Source organism: Larus michahellis, chromosome 11 (genome assembly GCF_964199755.1).
Source record: "Larus michahellis chromosome 11, bLarMic1.1, whole genome shotgun sequence".
Lineage (NCBI taxonomy): Eukaryota > Metazoa > Chordata > Aves > Charadriiformes > Laridae > Larus > Larus michahellis.
In genome coordinates this window covers 18,708,957-18,730,928 of record NC_133906.1, presented here as the reverse complement: position 1 = coordinate 18,730,928, position 21,972 = coordinate 18,708,957, and the positions used below count along the sequence as shown (strand labels likewise).

The 21,972-nt window shown below is 48.7% G+C and overlaps 1 protein-coding gene across 2 annotated transcripts; it reads left to right on the top strand.

The window, feature by feature from the left end:
• The first annotated feature begins 1,164 nt into the window (after nucleotides 1–1,164).
• Nucleotides 1,165–13,630, top strand: GLRA1 (glycine receptor alpha 1). 2 transcript variants are annotated; one of them, XM_074604564.1, is made up of 7 exons: nucleotides 1,165–1,283; nucleotides 2,469–2,692; nucleotides 5,663–5,745; nucleotides 6,405–6,542; nucleotides 7,089–7,303; nucleotides 7,979–8,125; nucleotides 12,609–13,630. In XM_074604564.1, the coding sequence occupies exons 2-7, from the start codon at nucleotides 2,565–2,567 to the stop codon at nucleotides 12,897–12,899; spliced, it is 1,002 nt and encodes a 333-aa protein (XP_074460665.1). In that variant the 5' UTR covers nucleotides 1,165–1,283; nucleotides 2,469–2,564; the 3' UTR covers nucleotides 12,900–13,630. The 2 variants fall into 2 exon arrangements, with proteins under 2 accessions (XP_074460665.1, XP_074460664.1); XM_074604563.1 differs by lacking the exon at nucleotides 1,165–1,283 and having other exon boundaries at nucleotides 2,336–2,692.
• The last annotated feature ends 8,342 nt before the right edge of the window (nucleotides 13,631–21,972 follow it).

Genomic DNA, 21,972 nt, shown 5'->3' with positions numbered 1-21,972 from the left:
ACACACCCACGGCATGTCCCTGGCCTGCTCCCACGGAGGACATGAGTACAGGACACTTGGTCTCTGGAGATGCGTTAGGAGGGGCCCTCTCACCACCATCTACCGTGAGAAGTTAATTTCCAAGATCCCTCATCGTGGTGATGAAGACTACGGCAGTCATTCTGTCTATGGGTTCTTGCGCCTGCTGGGGTGGTGACGTAAACCACGCTGCATCTCCCTTCTCACCCTTCCTTTCCTTTTGGCAAGTTTTGGAGCCAAAGCGGTGATTTTATTCCAGCAACAAAGCTTATCTGTGGCAACACGGGCTGTTGCAGGGAGATTGGCTCCATTTCCACCCCCCTTCCAACACTCCATCAGGCTGAGAACACTTCTGGGCAGCTAACACTAAAGTTTCTTCCAAACATGAGTTTAATTTGTGTTGTACATGACATAAGCCCCCTGTTGGAGCTGACCTGCTAGCATCCAGCTTATTTCTAGCTGAATAAGCAAAACAACCTTTTGCTTTCTACCTATTAGGTCAGTGACATTGATTTCCCCCGACTGCAATGGCTGCAGATCTTTACACGCAGAAAAGGGAGAACTGAAAGTATACAAGTTGTTCGGGGAGCTGCTGCATGCCACGGGAAGCGGAGGTTCAGGGTTGCTGGCCTTTTTCATGTTTGCGTGATCGGCTGGCCCTGTGCTAAGGCCCTGGGTCCCAGCTGTCCACAGCTACTCACATCTTCTCAAGACACATTATACACGGTCAACAGAGATGAATAATTAAGTCAGAGGGACCTGCTAGGACTTGCGAAGGTGACATTCGGAGTATCGGCAGAAGGAGCGAGTGTTGCAACTCTTTTTCATGCTCAGAAGCGTGCTCCTTTTAGCATCACGTTCTTGGTCCATTTGCTGTTGTCACAATCATTAATGTCATTAGCAGCTTCTGTGCTCCGAGGATGCAGATGGCGCTAAGTGGCTTGAAACAGATTCTAGACCATGGGCTTGGCTATGAACTGCCCCATCCAAAATCACAAAGCACCCGAGATACAATCCTCTCCAAAGCCTCCTGTGCGACTGAACTCCACTCGAGTCATGTTCTCCTGGGCGAGAGGCTGTAGGCTCATAGTCAAGCGAGCACTGGAGGCAGCAACAACAGAAAGACTCCGCTCCGCATGCACCCTTCAACTCTAGAGCTTTGTGTTCTCCAGATGGAAAGAGCAGACCTGATGGCAGAGTCAGGGAGATCCCCTCACAGGTGCCAAGCAGTCTCACTGAAAGAAAGGTCCTAGTGCCTGCAGCAGGTATTAGATACCAGCAAGCACGTCAGATACCCTCCAGTAACTGTCTCTTAATAAAAGTCTTCAAAGGACATTAGTATTAGAAAGGCACCGACGAAACCCTTAATCATGACAGCAACTATTCGTTTGGGCCAGGGCAGTGAAATTGGTTTATTATGTGCTGCTCTTCAGATGCAGTCTGCCTCTATACTTAGAAAATGTCAATTAATTTATGGACATGGAGCTTTTATCCCTCTCCTGATAGCTGGCACGTCCTCTCTCCGTTTCAATTTGTTGGCTCACTTTCTTGTGTGAAATTCAGCAGAAAAGGGGCACGCAGATCACCCTGGAAAGCTCTCGGTCAGAGAGAGAGAACAGAAACTGCCTTTAATCGTCCAGGAGAGCGTCTGAGCTCGACCTCAGCAGCCAGCCTTGGCCTGGGGAGCTCGGGGGAGCTGTAGGACACATGGTTATGAGGCAGACGTAATTTCGCATAGTGCTGGGGGACTAGCTTCAATTAAAGAAAACAGCCATCCTAAAAACTCTGTAGCATTGATGGCATTTTGACATGAGCGAGGGGAACCCTGAACGCTCCCTTAGGATTAGGAGAGCCGACTTCATGCACATCCCTCCCCTGTTCACATACTCCTACCAAGGGCAGCTGTTCCCATCAGTTCACGTGAGCCACCCTTATATTAGCGGGCGCACAGGGAATATCCCTTCCATGGGCTGCCTGTCTCACTGTGCCTTTTCTTTTTTACAAGTCTGGAGGAACCATAGATAGTCACAACAGGGGATGATTCAACACCGGAAGGAAGTTGGCTTTAATGTCCTTTCCCCCTTAATCCTCTGCAACTGTCGTCCCGCTGACACCAGCCCTTACAACCTCCACAACTGAACATCGCTCCTCCGGCCCCGGGGCTCAGACTAGTGGTCTTGACACTTCACACACAGCTGACAATTGCTGTGACGGAGGGACGTAAGGACAGGCAGCTGCTCGTGCTATGAGATCGCTGTAAGCTACAGAGCTAAAAATAACAACAGTTCCTTGAGAAATAACGCCAAAAAAGCTTGTCACAGCTTGGGAACGTAGGCCTAGACATGGTTTGGTTTTGAGAATGGTTTTAGAACGTGCTCCCCAGTTCTCAGCGCTTTCAGCCTGCTTCGAGCACTAACTGCCTTTCTCTGCTCCCTGCTTACACTGTGCAGGATTACAGGGTGAACATCTTCCTGCGACAGCAATGGAACGACCCACGGCTGGCGTACAACGAATACCCTGACGACTCTCTGGACCTGGACCCCTCTATGCTGGACTCCATCTGGAAGCCTGACTTGTTCTTCGCTAATGAGAAAGGGGCCCATTTCCATGAAATCACCACAGACAACAAGCTTCTGAGGATCTCCAGAAACGGCAATGTCCTCTACAGCATCAGGTGAGGTGACTCAATGGGAAGAGCTCCACCGAGGCAGGGGAGGGCAGAGCTAAACTCACACTGTTCAAGCCTAAAATGAGAAAGTGAAGCCTTTGAGCTTGCCCTTGGGTAAAAGAAATCGAAGCTTTTTTAATGTGGGAGTAGATTCCTTAACATCCCTGATGTAAAATTACTTGAGATATTATACTAGCTGTACTATGTGAAATATTATACTAGCTGTACGATGCGAAAACTAGCAGAAACCCATGAAAACCATCTTTTGAAAGCTGCAGCATTTCCTGACAAAAAACTAGGGAAACTTCTAAGTAGAGCTCCATGGGTTTGTCTCAGCATAACTCTTCCCATTTATCCCTTTATAGCTAGATCTGAGAATCCATCAGTGAAGCTGAACTAATTGCACCGAATTTCCCACAGGAAATCAGTCAAAACCCCCGCCCTCACGTCACTTCCAACCCCATCCACTCTTTATTTAAAGCAATGAAATCAAGATCAAACTTCATGAGCTTAAAGAGGGCAAGTTTAACTCTATCTTTAGGACTTCTTCACCTCATGTATAATGTAAATTTGCTTGAGGTACGCACACCCCATCTCACACTGCAGCTCCCAGTGGCAGCCATGGGGAAGAAAAAGCAGCATGGAGCTGTAAAAAGGGAAACAAACAGCTTAATGCTGCAATATAGACAGGCTCCATCAAACTTCAAGGTTGTTCCAGTCCAAAGACTGGATCTCTGATGGCCAAAATCGTAAGAGAATTGCCATGCATGCTGGCTGAGTGTGGAAACCTCACAATTCTTAATTTCTAAAAAAAGGCAGGTAGTAAAACTGCCACCAGCAACTTGGCAGTGCATGCGGCACAGAGTCCTTTTCCAGATGGGTTTGCAGGAGCACAGAGTGGGAATACTGGGTCACCCTAGCCCTGGGGTTGCTCTGCAAAACAGAGCAATGACTCAGCAGGGGACGTGGAGCAAAGTGGCTGCGCTCATCACTGTTTTCAAGGCAAAAAATTTCTACTGTTTAAAAAAAAAGAACTTTCCTATATCTCTCTCATTTCCAAATGAAAATATAGGTTTCTTTTTCATAGAATCATAGAATAGTTTGGCTTGGAAGGGACCTTTAAAGGTCGTCTAGTCGAACCCCCCCTACAATGAGCTGAAACATCTTCAAGTAGATCAGGTTGCTCAGAGCCCCGTCCAACCTGACCTTAAATATTTCCAGGGATGGGGCATCCACAGCTTCTCTGGGCAACTTGTGCCAGTGTCTCACCACCCCAACTGTGAAGAATTTCTTCCTTATATCTAGTCTGAATCTACCCTCTTTTAGCTTAAAAGCCATTACTCCTGGTCCTACTGCAACAGGTGCTGCTGAAAAGTTTGTCTCCATCTTTCTTATAAGCCCCTTTTTAAGTACTGAAAATTCATGGCATGCATGATGGATGAGCACAATGTAAATGCAAAGAGTTTCCAAAAAGAGAAATAGCCTTTCCTTTTTAAAAAAAAGGTTTCCGTCTAAAGTGCTCTGCCATTTTCTAACTGGATCTTCGCTACTACTATTTGCGATGGTCAAACTATAGGCAAGGCATTTACAAGAAAGTGAAATTTGTCCCATGGACCCAAGACTCAAAATGCTCAACACTGCATCCACCAAAAATCACCCCTGAGGATTTCACTCTCTGATCCCTTCTCAGCACACGCCTGTCCAGCATGTGCTCAGCGTCTCATGACCTACGGGCAGCCACAGCCACCCCTGCTTCACATCGGGCAGATACTTGCAGGAAATTCTTCTCACAGGGCTTGTCTGGAAGATCTCATTGAAGGCTTATCTCTCTGATTGATAAGAGATGAAGTTCCCTGTCAGAGATGTGATGAGAAAAACAAGGTGGGCAAAGGCTAGTGGTGACTCTCTTCTAGTGAGGTGTTTGCTTAAATACAGAGAATGCAGTTGCTTTCATAACGACGAAACTTGAACAGATCGATTCTTTCTACTGTCGCATCTGTCCCAACATGCCTCTAAACTCAAGCAGAGAATGTCTTCCAACATAAGGATTTGAGTTAAAGCATCTTTCCCTCCTGCTAAGTTTCTTGCAGGTTTGATGATAGAAAAATTCAATTCCTGTCCCCCAGGATATTCTGCTATTTCTACATCAAGGCAAAAAGCTGAAAAATCTAAACACTTCGGGGAACAGCATTTTCAGCATTATCAAACCAAATAACATGAGTCTAGCTATCTGAATCAAATCATTTAATATCAGCTTGTTGAACCAAACAAACTTCTTGAGCATAGATCATGGTATAATAGGGCAGCACTGCAATATACCACAGAAAATGCAGCCTGCACCTAGTGGAAAATGGAGCTTGGGAGACAAAAGTAGAGGTCTCAAGAGGCACAGCAGGAATCCAGGAACATACAAAGGTTCATATTGACATACCACAGAGTATCTTCCCTGCAGAAAACCCCACCAAAGTCTCTCTTTTCCCCCCCAGCAATGTGTGATCTTGACAAAAATTCATGGGGTTTTTTGACGCAGAAATGTCAGTTCAAAGACTTCCAAACAGTTCCCAGTCTCTAGACATGCATCTGGGGGGGTCCAGAGAATGGGTTTGCGCTTGATGTTAATCCAGACTGTTGTTAACCTGAGGCAAGAAATTAAGACCGAAGCAGCAAAACCATTTGGTGTGGGAACTCTCTGTTCTGCACAGTCCAAAACAACATCGCAATGAAACGCCATCTGCAGCAGGCGACTCTGTTGGGAATTACATCACAGACCCAAATGTTCAGTGTTTCTGATGCTTCCCAACAGCACGTCTGAAAGCACAGGCAGGGAAGAGGTGAAAGATCAGTCATTCCCCCCAGCACACCAGTGTGTCTTGGGCAAGGTACCAGCCTGTTTGCAACATTGGATGTCCGAGAGGGTTCACCCCCTCACCAGTACCACAAACTTTGGCATTCGCTTGTGTTGTCTTCTCTCTTCAGGATCACGCTGACTCTGGCCTGCCCCATGGACCTGAAGAACTTCCCCATGGACGTACAGACGTGCATCATGCAGTTGGAAAGCTGTGAGTCCTGCGTGCATCTCCATTTTGGAGAGGAGACAACATGTTTTCCCTCTCCCCTGCCATCTCCCTCCCCAGCTGCAACCCCTTCCCAGTTCAGCCTTCTCTGGAGGCTTGCTCAAGAACCACTTGCTCAGGATTTTCCATTCATTCAGCACGTGACATTTCCTAGAGAAGCCAAATCTTAAAAGATCCCATGAGAGGAGCACTGGCTTGCTTGTATTTACATTGGCCTTTCACTTTGGAGGAGAAAGGTGAAAGCATTCTCAGCTGCAAATGGGATTTTTTCTCTCTGAATGAACATTTGCCCCTTGTACATGTCACTTATCCCAAAGGAAGCAAAGACGATGAACAACTTCATTCAGAGAAAGAGGTCAAGTTTGAAAAAACGGCAAATAGCTCAACAAGCCAAATTGAAGAAAAAAATGTGTGTTACTGCAGACCATCATTGCACACCATCAGAGCTCCAGTGCAGATCATTAGCCTAGCTTTTACCATATGCACGAGCAGTTCTGCCTCAACCCAAATCCCATTCATTACAGCATTGCCAAGGAAGGCCGGGATAAGTCCCTGCCTCCAAGCATAGCTCTCGTCGGCAAATCTGTCCCTTTCCAGATCAGTATTTAATGTTTCACACGGTGTCCGTCCCCTCCTCTCAACAGTTGGCTACACGATGAATGATCTCATATTTGAGTGGCAAGAAAAAGGAGCCGTGCAAGTTGCTGATGGGCTGACATTGCCTCAGTTTATCCTCAAAGAAGAAAAAGATTTGAGATACTGCACAAAGCACTACAACACAGGTCAGTGCTGTTTACCCTTGTAACTTGTACCCTTGTACTTACCCAGTGCTGGGTTCCTCAGAGGGGAACTGGGGACTCAGCATTTGCCAGAGTCTCTTGCTCTGTCTGACGGCACTCTGGTGATACAAACCTTGTCCTACACAGCTAGGGACAGTATATATATAAATACATGTAGATGCATTGCCAGTAAATATACAGATATATAGCCAATAAAAAGCTAATACACAAATTTGTGGAACCCTCCCCAGTAACACCTGCAACAGTTCAAGGGTATTTGGTCTGGAACTTCTCCCCCAGCATCTTCTTTTGCCTTTGATGCAAGGGAGCAGGTGAAATTTAAGCGACAAAGGACATACTGCCAAGAGCTTTCTTTGCTCTGTTGATGTTGTACATCCATATTTCAGAACTGGGCAGCAGCTGTTAATTTCCTCCTCTAACAAGACTCCAGTTCTAGGCAATGCAAGGAAAGTCCCCAGACAATAGCTGAAAACAGGAGGCTCTTCTTGCCTTACCAGTGATCTTCCATGTATCTCCCATTCCTCTCAGGCAAGTTCACCTGTATAGAAGCTCGTTTCCACCTGGAGCGGCAGATGGGCTATTACTTGATCCAGATGTACATCCCCAGCCTCCTTATTGTCATTCTGTCCTGGATCTCCTTCTGGATCAATATGGATGCTGCACCTGCTCGTGTTGGCCTGGGGATCACCACAGTGCTCACCATGACCACGCAGAGTTCTGGTTCCAGAGCATCACTGCCCAAGGTAGGGAACACGCGTATCTTCACAGGGGGAGGAAATGTGCACTCTCTGGGGACAGCACCATAAGTAAGTCACCACACAGACCCTCCTGCTCAGCACAAGAGGCATTCTGCTCCCATCGCCCTATTCCTGTTTAAGGGCAAGCAGAACAAATTCCAGTCCACCCTTGCAAAAATTTTAGCAGAGTTTAGCAGCAAAACTTCCCCTAAGATTCAGTACTCGTGTCAAGATCCACCACAGCTCCCAGCAGCCAGGAGCTCTGTACCTTACAAACCCCTGCAACATCCACACATGGATATGCACTCTATGGTCTACCTTTTACCCACCTGACCATCATACTTTTGTAGTAGTAATGAATTTCCCTGTTACGAAGGCCTTCTGGTGTGGTCAGATTGGGTTACTGTTTTCCTTGCATATAAACCATCACAACCAAGATATGGATTTCATTTATATGGATAAATGAAAAACTGTAGAGTTATTGCTACTTAAGAGCCCAGGAGCAGTTTCAGTGGCCTGATAATACATTCATGTTAAATGAGACAGATTTTAGTATCCAAGAGCGGATGTCAACCATATCATGGCTTGATCACCTCCTTCCAAAGGCCTTGGGTGTTACATGTAAAACGGGAAGCAAAAAGGCATTTTGACCCTATCTCAGTCACTCTCTCTGACTCCTAGGTGTCCTATGTGAAGGCCATAGACATTTGGATGGCTGTGTGCTTGCTGTTTGTGTTCTCCGCACTTCTGGAGTACGCTGCCGTCAACTTTGTGTCTCGGCAGCACAAAGAGCTGCTCAGGTTCAGAAGGAAGAGAAGGCACCATAAGGTAATACATAAAGCGTGAAGGACACGGCTGGAATCTGTCCCAGCAGAATATCACTACATGGTCAACTGAACCGAACCACTAGCCCTCAGGGAAGTCCTCAGTATATGGTCAGGTGTTAAGGAGGGTCACACATGAAAAAGCAGGGCTACCTCAATGAACTGTGTCTCTTCTAACAGTCTGCTGACCCCAGGTGTCCAGCAGGCTGTTTTTTGTTAGCTAGCCAAGTGGTCTAAGCCGAAAGGCTTGCTCTCGACAGAACAGTTTTCACACAACAATGTTCTGGTCTGAGTTCTCCTCTTCAGAAGACAGAGAGAGGGCTGGGGGGAGGCAGGCAGGGAGGCGCGAGGGATGTCTATCAGAGAACAGCATCCCCCAACAAGACAGCCTACATTAGCCCAGAGGTAAGTAACACCTCTTTTGTCTCTGTCATCTCCGTGTTCAAAAGCATCTGCTTCTCAGACTGACTGCAAATTCCTCTCAGAAGGAAAGAGTGTTATTCTCAGCCTCGCTCCATGCTTACTCGCCATGACTGACGCCAACCCGAGCATGCATGCGTCACATAGACACGCATCTCCTGCAGCCTGGACTCCACTAGCTTTTAGGTTGAGGTACCACAGCAAAGATTTCACCTCACAGGGTGCACCAGAAAGAAAGATAAAGGGGACTGTGATCACAAGACCAAAGGTATTTTAAAACTGTCCTTAATTAACCGGTAGAATCAGGTAGGTGGTATGAAAGTTTCAGCACCAGGTGTGAGAGGCTGCCCTCAAGCTGGCATTAAAAAAACAGTAAATTTACCAAGAAAAAAAAACAACACAATTTTGCTGATGGGAATCTCAAGAGAGCCCCTAGAAGACAACAAAGATCTGTCTAAAATATTCCTCATTGGTATTTGGCGACCCTCTATCTTAAAGAGCCCCCCCCCGTGATCCACCCTACCCAGAGATGGCCCATTCCTTTGTTTCATTGTCCCAGCCATTTAAAGTCTTTCCCAGGGTCTAACCCATCCTACAGCAGTTCACAGTGTGTGCTTGGAGAACTTCCACCATTCCAGGAGGCAGTGGGGGCTAAGAAGCAGGAATCCCTGTCTCTTCGTAGATTTGCCTTTCTGTTTCAGTTGTCCTATCTGCAAAACAGGAGATGTTCACTTGTCCCCAACCCAATCAGGACCAGGGATGAAAAGTGTTGGAAAAATGCAAGGGAAAAGATACAACAGATCAGACCATCAGCACCCACTGATTTTGTCTGGCCAGAGCAAGACCCTATCATCCCAAAATCAACTGGGGCAGTTTTGGTTCAGAAGATACAGCCTGCTTAATAGAGCCAAAGCTAAAGCCACCCAACGTGGGTGCCTCGTAGTGCATTTATCTCTTCATCTAGATTCAGGCATCCTGTCTCTGGATCCGTGCTGTTGTATGCAGATTGCTCCGTGGAGAAAACAATAAGGAGGAAAAAAGCCACTAATACACAGATGAGTTTAAAAGATATTTGCCAGAGATGTTCCATTGAACACAAGGCTGCTATTACAATCCCTGCCCAATCTCACAGCAATTTAATTGGAACTAAGCATAAACAAAAACACTTGCAAAAGCAAAATGAACAAGGTTTGCAGGCTCATCAGAAAACTAGGAGCTGACTGCAAATATGCAAATGGATTCGTGCAGCTGCCAACCAACCTAGTTGCTCTGTCCCAATGTCCTGACTCGTCCGGGTAGCTCTGCCCGGTTTGGGTATGACATGCCAGCCTAAAGACAAGTGAGATGTTGCAGTGGTCTGTGCTGGTGGAGGCAGCTGGGGAGAGGACCAGCCCATGCCCACATTTATTAGGTCTGCGCAAATCAAAACCTACTAGCCATTCTTCACAGCTCAACGCGCCAGACAATGTGCCACGCTCTGGCATGAATACAAGTGAATCCAGACAAATCTGTTTCTTACTTTCCTGAGAGTTAGATGCAAGGTGCTAGCCTATTGTCATCATTAAGAGTCTTTTCTTCCTCTCTAAAAAATGCAAATTAAATCAATAAAAATCTGTTGCCATGTTTCAATTGGGCCTTTCCATTTCTGAGCCACCTCTCACCTCCTTCCCTCTGGAAGAAGGGGGAGGACTAGACTAGAAAGATTGACCAGACAGCTCTCTCCAGACCCATCACTCTGTATTTACTGAGGCAGACAGGTCCAAGCATTGCAAGGTGTAGGGACTGGGATGGCCAGAGACAGTCACTGTCCCCTTCGAGGCATGGACCAGTCTGGTTAATAAGACATCATCATCAGACCCACCTGGAGTGTATTTGGAGACCCAGCCCAAGGAGGCCAGCCCATGGCTTGTGGCTGGTGATGCCTTTTCCCTTCTCCTTTGATATGACACCTTGAAAAAGGCACCGTTAGCTTCTCTGTCCTGGGTACGGCAGTCACACAACACAAATCAGCCACAGAAAACAGACGGTGGCCCTTCTGCAACGAGGGGAGAAAAGAAATTCAGTAAATTAGGGAATTAAATGATTCAGGCTAAACCAGATGTGTCAGTGGATGTGTGTTTGTGCAACCAGAGAAGAGCAGAGGCAGTTTTACCTGAAGCCCCATGACACAGATGTGATGAGAAGGTCTATAAGCTTGGAGCAACTCAGAAAGCCAGGCCTTGGCAGCCCAGGCACGCGTGATTATCTGCACGAAGGACTCCAGTTAAAGAAAGGGGGACAAGTTAGGGAGGAGAGGCACCTTTGCAAAACTCTCCCTGACACCCCAGAGCTGAGGGGTGCCAGTGCTCGCCGCCCCCGAGGCGGAGCAGGAAGGTCAGAAGTGGCCCCCGCTGCCTGTAGCCCTCCGGGTCCCCATCCACCCTCACTGCCAGTGCCTCACCTGCAGGGCAGGTTCTGGCCGCCTGAAAAGCAGAACGCCTGCATCGCCTGTCATCAGAAAATCAGCCTTTTGACTGAAGAATTCTCTCCAAGAGAGCCAAGGGAAGAGTCCCTGTGAACGTGGACTCCCCGCTCACAAAGCATCTCTTACTAGATGTTCGGCACCTGGGCTCACCGAGCCCTAAGAACAGCTGGGTCCTAATTTTTGGTGCCTCGGTTTACCTGACCAGAGCACTGCCTCTTCACAGAGGCACTGTTGGGAGGCAAAGAGGTTTAAGGCTCTTCAAGTCTCAGGTGCCAGGGACCAGAGATACACCAAGGGGACACAACCAGAGCAGGGAATAGTTATCCAAAGGCCTGCAAATTCATCTCAGCCAGCTTTGAAACAAATAACCTGCTGGTAGGTCACACAACTCAGCAGCTTGCCGCCCTCCCAGAAAAAAAAAAAAACAAAAAAAACCCCCCAAAACCAAAGAAGGCTTGATTTTATTTGGGTTGTTTTGCTTTGCTCAGATATGCCAGCGTGCTCTTCGTCCTCCTCCTCCACCCCAGCCCCCTGGCACGGTGCCTCCATCCCACGCAGCCACCCGCTCGACACAGGGGCCATCCAGGAAAGACACTCTGCAAAGAAGAGAGGAAGGGGCAGCAGGGCACATGGGGCAGGCGGGCTGCGAGGGAGGGGGCCAGTAGGTAGATCAGCGATGGGGGACACAGGTCAGCGCTGGGGGACACGGCGTGGATCGGCCCCCATCACAGATAATTAGCGCCATAGGTCTAACAATTAGCCTCGGTGACCTGTAGTCAAGAGACTTGGGGTTCTGACCCTGCCTCTGCGACGCGCTGGTTGTGTTACTTTGGCCAAACCTGGCTTTCCCTGTGATTACGTCCCCACGTTCAACAAAATAGGGCTAAATCACTCTGAAAAGCCTGCAAGGCCTCCACCAAAAAGCAGCATTAGCATTTGCCTTTAGACTGGAAAGCAAATTATTTTTCTTGCTCAATAATTGGAATTAGCACAAGCAGCCATGACTTACCATTGACCCGCAGAAGGGCACTTCTGTTCCTTACCTAAAAGATGTCTTGTGGGGAGGGGCTGTGGGGCTCCAAGGGCTGGTTGCACGCTGCCTGCAGAGGTCTTTTCCTGGACGGGTCTCGGCGCCTGCGCGTCCATGTAACTCTGTAGGAAGCCTTGGCTTCGACTACTTGAGTTACATGGAGCCCACTCCTTCTGGGCAAGCTGATACAGCACAGGCAAAGCAAAGAAGGTGCTGATAGGAACTGGGGGGCGGGGGGGAGAGACAGAAGCAAAACAGGGGATGCAATTGGAAAAACGAAGGCAGTACCACAAACCGTTCAAGTATGTCAAAGAAGCCGGTGGGGTGGAAGTCCGTCCTGTTCTCCATGGGGTGCCTGGATCCCCTGATTTGCCTCTGTGCGTCATGCAGCTGGCACCCCTCTATAAGGCTGATCTCCCAAGAGCAGGGGGTTTGCCCAAGGGCGCTGGGGTCGGGGCATGACGGAGGTGTCTTTCCCTTGCAGAGCAGGAAGCCGTCAGTGGAGAGCCTTATAGCGAGGGTGCACTGTCTATATCTCATTTTAAGTAGAGTCCCATGCTGAATCTGTTTCAGGAGGACGAAGCTGGTGAAGGCAGGTTCAACTTCACTGCCTACGGGATGGGACCAGCTTGCCTACAAGCCAAGGACGGCATCTCCGTCAAGGGCGCCAACAACAACAACACAGCCAACCCGGTCCCCCCGCCGTCCCGCTCCCCCGAGGAGATGCGAAAGCTCTTCATTCAGCGAGCCAAGAAGATCGACAAGATCTCCCGCATCGGCTTCCCTATGGCCTTCCTCATCTTCAACATTTTCTACTGGATCATCTACAAGATCGTCCGCAGAGAGGACGTGCACAACCAGTGAGGGAAGGGGAGCAGCTGGGAGGGGGCGAGCAATCCTTTATATATGTGCAATAGCAATGCAGCAATGCATGAATTTAAGAATGTGGCAATATCTACTAAAAAAAAAAAAAAAAGGGGGAGGGGGGCTGGGAGGGACTTTTAATCATGTGAATTCAGGATAACCGGCAGAGGGAGGAGAAAAAAAAAGCTCTTGACCTGGGGAGTGCAGGGTGGGGGTTAGTTTTACAGCGTAGGAAGGTTTGGATTGCTCCAGCTGCAATCCAAGCAGTGTAATATATTAATATATATTCATGCTTAATTATAATGCAAAAAGAAAACAATCAAAAAAAAAAAAGATAAACAAAAAAAAAAAATCCTTTTTTTAGCCTATTAACAGCTTAGATTCTCAAGTCACTGGAATGATTCATAATTCCATGTGCAGAAACGACTGCAATTACGCTTTATCTGACTTTTGCTATAGAAAGGCCATACCAGTCAAGCACGTGGAGAAAAAACGCCCTAACAAAAGGAGAAAAAAAAAAAAAAAAACAAACCAAGAAAATCATTCTATGCTTCTCTAGGTTTGCACTTTGAAAACTGGATAGACAGGGAAACTTAAGAAAGAGGCTGCGGGTAGTTGTTTATTTTATATATTTACTTTTTTTAGTCACGGGTTTGCCAATCAAACACTTTGTGACTTTCGGATAGAGGAAAGCAAATACATTATCTCTTGCATCCCCATCAGAGAGCATCCAATGGGAAACCCGAGAAGGACATCAGGGCCTCCAGCAGAAATTGCAGGTACCTTATGTCCCTTTAAATGACCTGGCGGGATTCAAGTCCCAGGAGTCAGAAATACTATATATACAATAATTCAGATCACTAGAAATGATGAAGGATTTATATTTATTTTTTTGTTTTTCCAAACCCCTTTCTGCCATGTTTGTTTACAATGCCGGGGGGGAAGGAAGCGTTGGATGAGTTAAAGCAGAAATTATATTTAAAATATAGAGAAAACAGGCATATTCACGCCTTGTTGTGGCAGGACGGGGCGAGCTGCATTATTGTCAGTAAGGGGCGGGCGGGGGGGGACGGTGTGTACAGAGAGAGCGGCTTTTATTTTCAGACATTTCATAGCAGTAATATTAATAGCTAATCTGGGCCGATGGTCCCAAAACTCTATTTTTGTATCTATTTTGGTGCTGCATTTAGCTTTAACATGGATGGGAAGACGGAGCAGGCTGCTTCGCCCCGGGCAGGGGCGGGGAGGCTGGCAGAGTTTGGTGGGGATAGGGAAGCGGGGAGGGGGGGAGGGAGGTGGGAATGGGTGAGCAAAGGGGTCTCCCTTTGGCCAAGTGGTAGCACAGGTTGGCGGTTGGGGACACACACCAAGCGCCTCCAGGGTGTCCTTTGAAAGCCCCCAGCTCGGGGCCGGCACGGGCGAGGGGAGGGCTTGATGCCCCACTTGCCTCGCTGGGACCCGGGGCCATTCAGTGGCGTTCGTTTGCACTTTAGCGAGGCGGGTAAAGGAGAGCGTGAAGGAAGAGACAATCAGTCTGCACTGAAGCACTTGGCGTCAGGTCTGGATTAGGCACTAAACGAAAGCAGAGGGACAGGTGGCACCCAAGGGGTGCTTCCACTCTCCCTCACCCCCGTCTCCTGCTCCGGGCTGGACCACAGGATGGGAACAGACAGCTTCCCGCTCGCAGAAGCTGCATCCCCCACGGCAGCCGGAGCAGCTCGCAGCAAAGCACCCTCCAGCCCTGCCAGGTCCAGCCCAGGACAGCAGCATCCAAGCCTGGGATGGGAGGTGGGAACCTGTGCTCAGCCACGGGTGTCCCAACCAGTGCAGCCAGGGGCAGCTACGGGAGAGGGCAGGGGGGGCACAGGGACCCGCCAGCCGTCCTAGCACAGGGTCGGTGCCACGAGGAGGAAGCCCAGAGAAAGCACCAGAGCTCTCCTGGGCTGGGCAGAGAGACACCCCTTTCCAAGGCTGCCAATTCAGCACCTTTCACCAGCACTAAATACACTTTATTCAAAAAAAAAAAAGAAAAAAAAAAAAGAAAAAAAGAAAAAAGGAAAAGAAAAGAAAAGAAAAGAAACAAAGGATACGAACAACAAGGAAAAAGAAAGGAGAAAAAATTAAAAAGCATGATGGTCACTGTGTGGACTAGGGCAAATGGCAATATTTCCTAATGTTTTGGCAAAGCCACCTAGCTTTCTGACTCCCTTTGCACTGCTGAGACAGGGAAAGGTCACCCGATACCACATGAACGAGTACATCGGCCCCTTCCCCCTGTTAGAGCAGCAGCAGCAAACTTGAGCTGAGGATTTCTCCTTCCCCTGGCAGACAGCGCTTTCCCGAGGAGGGAGAGCTCAAGCTGTCGAGCAGAGCCGTTATTTGATGCGGGGACAACTTTCCGAGCCTTGGCTGGAGCCCAAATCCGCTGCTGGCTCTGGTTTTGCTTGCTGAATTATTGAACTCTCCCTGCGTGCGCGCCGGCCGGCCGTGCCAACTGCGGGTTGTGCGATTGCTTTAAACGGCGCGTCCTTGTCTGAGATGAAAGAGCAAATCCAGGGAATTCCCCTCCCTGCCCGGCAGCAAGGCAGAGGCTTGGCAGCCCACGCACCGCGGCTCCTTGCTCGCCCAGGGGAACAACCACAAATCGCTGTTATTTGGGCAAAAAAAGGTCTCCCGCCTGGATGCCCAGACCTTGCACTTAGGGGTCGGGCAATTTGGTCGTGGTTCACACAACTTCTTGGTCCCCCCGGGCTACCTGGGATGGCTCACCAGGGCATGGCCAGCTGCAGGGCTGCGGGTTTCCTTCCTAACTGGAGCTGCTCTAAGGAGTTGCCTGTTGGTTGTTAACAAACCCCACACACCATCCTCCCACCCAAGTGAGTTTTGATCCTGCACCCCAAGGACAAGACCAGAGCAAGGAGAAGGAATACGTTCCCACCTGGCTTCATTCTGCTCCAGCTTAGAGAAGGACCTCGAGACCAAAGAGGAATCCCACGATCATCCTAGACCTGCTGCTTGGAGACACAGATAAACTCGCAGTTACTGCTTCACTAGAGCTCCAGTGCCACTTCTTGGCACCGAGGAAGGCAAATTAGGGACTGGAAATCATCAGAAAGATGCTTGTGATTCCTGCTCCTACAGAAGCACTTCAGCTGCTAGTGGAGCCCACGGGAGTTTAGGGAGCGAAATAAGAATTACACGCTTACCAGCCCGCCTTTGCATCCAGTTTGACTCTGCCAACCGTTAGGCGCGTTGGATGCTCACCATAAGCAGTGTTATTTTCTCTCCATTGAGCAGCCAGTTTCCATTTGGGCTGCTTTCCAGCCCCAGGGCTGCCTGCACCATGACGGCGAGCAGCGCTCACACCCCGACGTGAAACGTGCTGGGGGCTTGGCAAAGGTCTGAGGGTGCTGAGATACCTGTCCCACAGACGTCCTGCCAGACAGTTTCACCACGTAGACAAGACCTTAGAATGTCCCAAATGCCCCTGGCAAGCCTGTGCCCTTTCAAAATCAAACATTTTTCTCCATCTGTACTAGGCTGTGTTTAGCCTCTGTATTGCAACAGAACTTGCTTTGATAACCTACCACATCTTCAACGTAGGCTGCTTTAATAGCGCCAGCAATTACATTTATAAGAATGTACAGGATTTGATATTGCAGGGTAGCTTCCGGGCGTATTGATGGAATTTAACTCAGTAATTGTTAGCTCTTGTTCAGAACAAGGCTCAGAAGCCAAAGCTCTGAATAAAATAGAGAGCAGCCAGCCTAGCAGCAAAGAGAGACAACAGGGTCCTAATTCACTTGGACTCTTTGGAAAAATCATAGCTTTATCCCAAACAATATTATTTCCAGATGTTGCTGGAAACGTATCGCTTCATGAGCAAGAATTATCTTTCCTTAAGTATAAATATAACTGTGGAAAAGAAAAAAAAAAAAATAAGGTGAACTTACTACTTCTTGGTCAGGTAGATGAGTTTTTCCCCACTTTGAATCCTGATTAAAGCAGCTTCCCATCTGGGATAGCAGTACCACGGGAAACGGCGAGGTGCTGAAGAGGGTCCAGGACAGAGCAGCGAGCACGTGCGGTGCCACGGACTGGAAGGCTCAGCCTCGGCCCGGGCAAACAGCAGCTCGTCCTTTAAACACAGGGGCAGGGCCATTCCCCTCGGGGGTCTGGTGGTGGCCTCCTGCCTCCTGTGCTGGAAGCCTTCGCTGGTCGGGGCTGAGGGAGATCCTCCCTAAAAGCATCAAACAGTTTCAAATGCTGAATATTCTCACTTCCACTGGGCGGAAACTTTTTTTTTTTTTTTTTTGTTTTCCCCAGACTTTTCTGGAAGGTTTGGGTTTGTTGTGTTTTTTTTTTTTTTTTTTTCCTTCTGCCTCTTCTGAAGATCTTTAATTTTAAGGCAAATCCAAGACAATTTAAATTCCACTACTGGTTGTCCTTTCTCTCAACTGTAATTTGAAGACCTCGCTTAGTTTCCTAATGTTGGTGGAAAAAAAGATGAGAAGTATTTACAATATGTATTTTTTTAAAAAAGAAAGGAACATACCAAAGGCAAAAAAGGCTATTTTAAGTGGTGCCATATTTTTTCCGCAGATTTTATACAATCATATTTTTGTACTGTACTACCATTCCTTAATAAAACGTAGCTCTTATCCCTGTGCCGAAGACAGACAATCTCTTTCGATACCCCCGTTCCTTACTCCAAAACCTTGCCACCAGCAGGAGCAGATAGCGCAATAAGGACCCGTTCTCCCTCAAAGCCCAGTCCTCCCAGGGCGGGTGCAGGTCCGGGGCCACCGCCTGCCAGCTGGCCACCACGCGTCTCCTGTCTGGGGAGCTGCGAGCAGCAGGTCCTGCCCTGCCGGAGCGTCCCACAGAGCTCAGTTCAGTGAAAGAAGTACCCCATCCCTCCCCTTCTAGAAAGCACCTGACGCTCTCCTGTCTTCTCCTCCAAGGGACACGTAAGGGGTATCTTGTGCTGCTCCTGCTTCAATGGATTTGTATCATTTGTATGCAGACAGTATGCCATTTAAGTAGAAAATTGAGATACTTGATTGTTCTTCAGGGTGCTAGGGTGAGCACCAAAGCAGAAGTTAATACTCATTAATTTTCGCATCTTCAAAATTACTTCAGGTCCTTTAAGTCTTCCCATCCCCTCATCGTCTTCTCTTTAACAATTATTTCTTAAGGGCAGTTGCACATCTCTCTTGCTCAAATGAATCCACAGCATGAGCCTGTTACCTCGTTCGAGTATATTGCGTTTTTCTGTGTTCATCTCCCTTCTTTCTCCACCTGAACTTTCATTTCCGTGGGGATAAGTTAAGTTCCTCAGCTCTGCAACCTTTGAAGAGCCTGGCACGGATAGGTACCTCGGAAAATGCAGGACAAAATATGTGAATAAAAACCCCTGCCTCCTCAGTGGGCTGGGTAGCAGTTAGTGGGGAAGCGCCCCCATGGCAAAGCAGGCATGAAGGGGACTCCTGGGGAACACGGGGGTGGCCAACGAGGTCTTTTTTGACCGTGCTCTGTGTGAAAGCAAAGCAGCACAAAAGAGAGCGGGCAGGCCTTTTGGCTGTTATCTCTGTAGGCTCCATGTTTTTCAGTGACCCAGCTATATAGGGGCTGTTTATTGGAAATCAGGTTCTTATATTCCCAGTCTCCTACTGTGGCGTGCAGCAGAGGGCCCTGGAAGAAATAAGCTGTTGTGAACCAGGCGACGTGTAAGGAGCTGTTGCACGTTTTGCACGGGGCATCTGCTGGGACCGACCCCAGGCTCTGCCTGCGGCCCACGGGGAGACACTGGTGCTTGCGCTGGGTGAGTCATTGCTCTGAGAAATCTGGGACTTGCAACCCTTGGGTGATGCTCTCAGGTGATCCCACCCTGAGGGAACACCGAAGCGCTGGAGATACCGGGGTCAGCTGGGTGATGGGAAACACAGGCTAAACCAGGTGAGGAATCCCAGCCTGTGATCTCCCTCGCAGCAGCCATCCCATGCACGCGAAGGCTGACCCTTTCGTTCCTCTGGTTCATCTCTGCCCTCGCTCACCCCATCGTGGCTGTCCCAGCGTTACGCTGCCAGCAAAGGATCAGAGGCCCTGGTACTGTAACGTGGTAGAGGACACAAACCATACGGGAATCTATAAAGAGAGGGATGATTTCAGCACCTAGCAGAGGCAATTACTGGTTAAATTATCAAATAAGGATCCTGGTATAGACTGAAAGAGAAGGGGAAGGGAAAAAAAAGGCAATAGGAGAGGTTTGGTTGCATGCCACATCAGTGTCTTCTCCTGGCATTCAAGGCAGACGGTGCTAACAGGCGTGATGCAAGGGTCAAAGCTGGCAGCAGGAATTACAAGATTATATTAAGCAATCGTGACCATCGTGTCTAGCAAACCTGAGTTGCAGTCCTCACGCACTTTACTGCCAGGCTTCCGAATAGAAATTGTAATGAAGTCTCAACTTTGTGATATTCCTGCTCCTGGGTCTACAGTAGACAGAGCACCTAAGCCCATCCAGGGCCATCTATTCCCAGTGCACACGTGTATTGGGAACAGATTCAGCACAAGAGGATGTTGCCACTTTGGGGGAAGGCAGGGATGGCTTCATGTTGGCTTAACCATCCCATCAGCACTCAAAGCATCACTGCTGGGGCTTGCAGGCTGCGGTTAGTGCTGCCACTACTCCTACCAACAGCAAGAAGCCGCCACAGAAAGCACAAGGGAGAGGGACCTCAGCAGCTTCCCAAAAGCTGTAGTTCTCAGCAAGGAGAGAGGATACAAAACCCTACTACCTGTTCCTAGCCTGAGGTTCAAGTATGTTGGCACTTCCAGTATAAGATCATCCATCTTTTCCTGGGCATGGGATGAACAAGGCAGCCTGGCTTGAAATTAGCTTTTATACAATCAAAGTGGCAAATCTATTACTAAGTAGCTTAAGCCAAACAAGGACGCCCTCTTCACCTACCCGGGGAACTTGGCTGAGCCTGGCTGGGGCACAAGGTGCCGTCATTAACTACGTGCTCTGCCTCAGAGCTGCAGGTGCGTCATTGCCATGGCAGGTGAGTCAAGCTTGGCACAAGCAGGGACAGGCAGCGCTGGCCTGGAGCCGCCGGGTCTGAGGGACACAGAGCTCACGCGTAGCTTTGGGGGAGCTGGTCCCAGGGTCACTAGCACTGTAGCAGGCTGAGGCCACCTTCCCCAGGGGGTCTGCGGGAGGACACGTCCACCTTATTTAGGTACTTGGTGATACCGGGACAGTGTTGGGTTACTTGTCTGACAAAGACATGAATCCAGCTGAGCCAGCTGGCCGGGCTTGAGCACACCACAGAATCTGGGCATTAAATTACAGCTCCGGGTATGAGCTTGAACCAACCTTGCAGCAAAGACACCCTCACAGTCACAATTACATGGGAGGCCTGATAGCGGTGTTGCTTAATTCAGCATCACCCTGTGATAGCCCTGCTGAGAACAACACGCCACGACTTCCAACAGTAGCAGAATTGGGGCTTGGGCTTCAGTGTTTCTCGCTTGATACCTGTTCCCCAAACAATGGCATTTATTGAACTAAAGCTATGCAATATTAAACAGGTTGTGCCAAGGGCGGTGCCTTAGCCACCTCTCCTGGATTTGCACTTAGAGATTTTTAAAAAGTATCTTCCTCAGTTGCTCGTGATGGGCTAAAGAACAAACATTTGAGCCCTCAAGGAGCAGGGCCAGCTCCGGAGCTTGTGATGTACCACGGATGGACACAACTGTGTTGTGACCACAGCTTCTAAGTCAGCTCTGCTCCTCTGAGGCTGCAGCGTTAGAAGTAGAGGAGTCCTAAGTTCAGCTCCTTACCCAAGAGCAGAGCGAGGGCAGGGGTCAGAGATGAGAGAGGAAGATCAGATCAGGGCTCGTGTAAGACACAGGAGCTTATAGTACTTACTCCTCGGTGTACTAAGTCCACGTGGTCCTCCTGAGCGTTGAGCCTTTAAGTAACTGCTGCTTGTGCTTTGAGGGGTGGGGAAGAGAATTCATGAGGTTTGACTCGTCCCATGGAGGAAAAGGTATGGTACAGCACGGGCAGTGTCAGCTTTGAAAATAAAGCTCAAGAAACCAGCAAATAAAGAAAGGAAGTGGAGGAGAAGGGGCAGCCTCTAATGTAAGAGCAGCGCTGGAAACGCATCTCGCTGAACAACTGCACACTGAGGTGAGGGACGCCGGTACATCCTTCACAGGCAGGAGTGTAACGATCAATCCTGGCAAGCCCTTGATCAGATGATGCCTCCACTTGCCATCAATCCCACTTCTTAATCAGGAAAAATAGGAAAGCCCACACCAAACAAAAACACACTAATGAATTGGGCTGTTGTCATATCCTCTCCTTATCACTTCATTCAAGTGACCATGGCCAGTGCTACTGGTCACAGCAGTAGAGCTCAGCTCTACAAGAAATGCTCAGCTAAAAGCTGGCCCAATAAAACCTTAGCAGAAGGGAGCACAAGTTCCTTTACCTTGCGCTTGCCTAGGCTGGGGAAACACCAGAGTGTTTCAAAGCCCTTGTTCGGTTCCTCTGCCTTCGCCTACGCTGAACTTGTACCGTTTCCTTTCTGTTCCCCTCTTCCCAAAACTGCTTATGTTTCTGTCCAAAACACTTGCATTCTTCCAATTCCAGGGTTAGGTGAGAAGCAAGCAGGGAAAATAAGCTCAGAAGCGGCACGGACCAAGCTGACAAATCCCCAAGTCAACCTACTCCAAGCAGAGAACTGTGAAAAGAGCCCCCCCACCCCCAGGCTGATGCCCCGTTCACAGCCCTCCAGCGCTGAGCAGGGTTACTGAACTCAGCAGCGCACTTGGAAGACACAAGCCTTTCAAAACCATGACTGATACATCACTCCTTAAATCGGGTCAAACCAGCAGGTTGATTTAGGGATCTGTCAGCTTTGGGAGTACTTAAAATCGGAATTTTTGGGAAGTAAACATTAAGGTCCAAACAGTGATTCTATGCGAGAATTAGAGGGGCAGGTATGTCGTCCACCTTCCCCTGGCTGGGAAGGGCGATCTGTTGTGCTTGAACTCTGCC

Bases quoted from the DNA above. Each gene is read 5' to 3' on its own strand.
- GLRA1 (XM_074604564.1), top strand. From the start codon at position 2,565: ATGCTGGACTCCATCTGGAAGCCTGACTTGTTCTTCGCTAATGAGAAA. The intron at 5,746-6,404 runs GTGAGTCCTGCG...TCCTCTCAACAG, and splicing joins CATCATGCAGTTGGAAAGCT to TTGGCTACACGATGAATGAT. The intron at 6,543-7,088 runs GTCAGTGCTGTT...CATTCCTCTCAG, and splicing joins CACAAAGCACTACAACACAG to GCAAGTTCACCTGTATAGAA.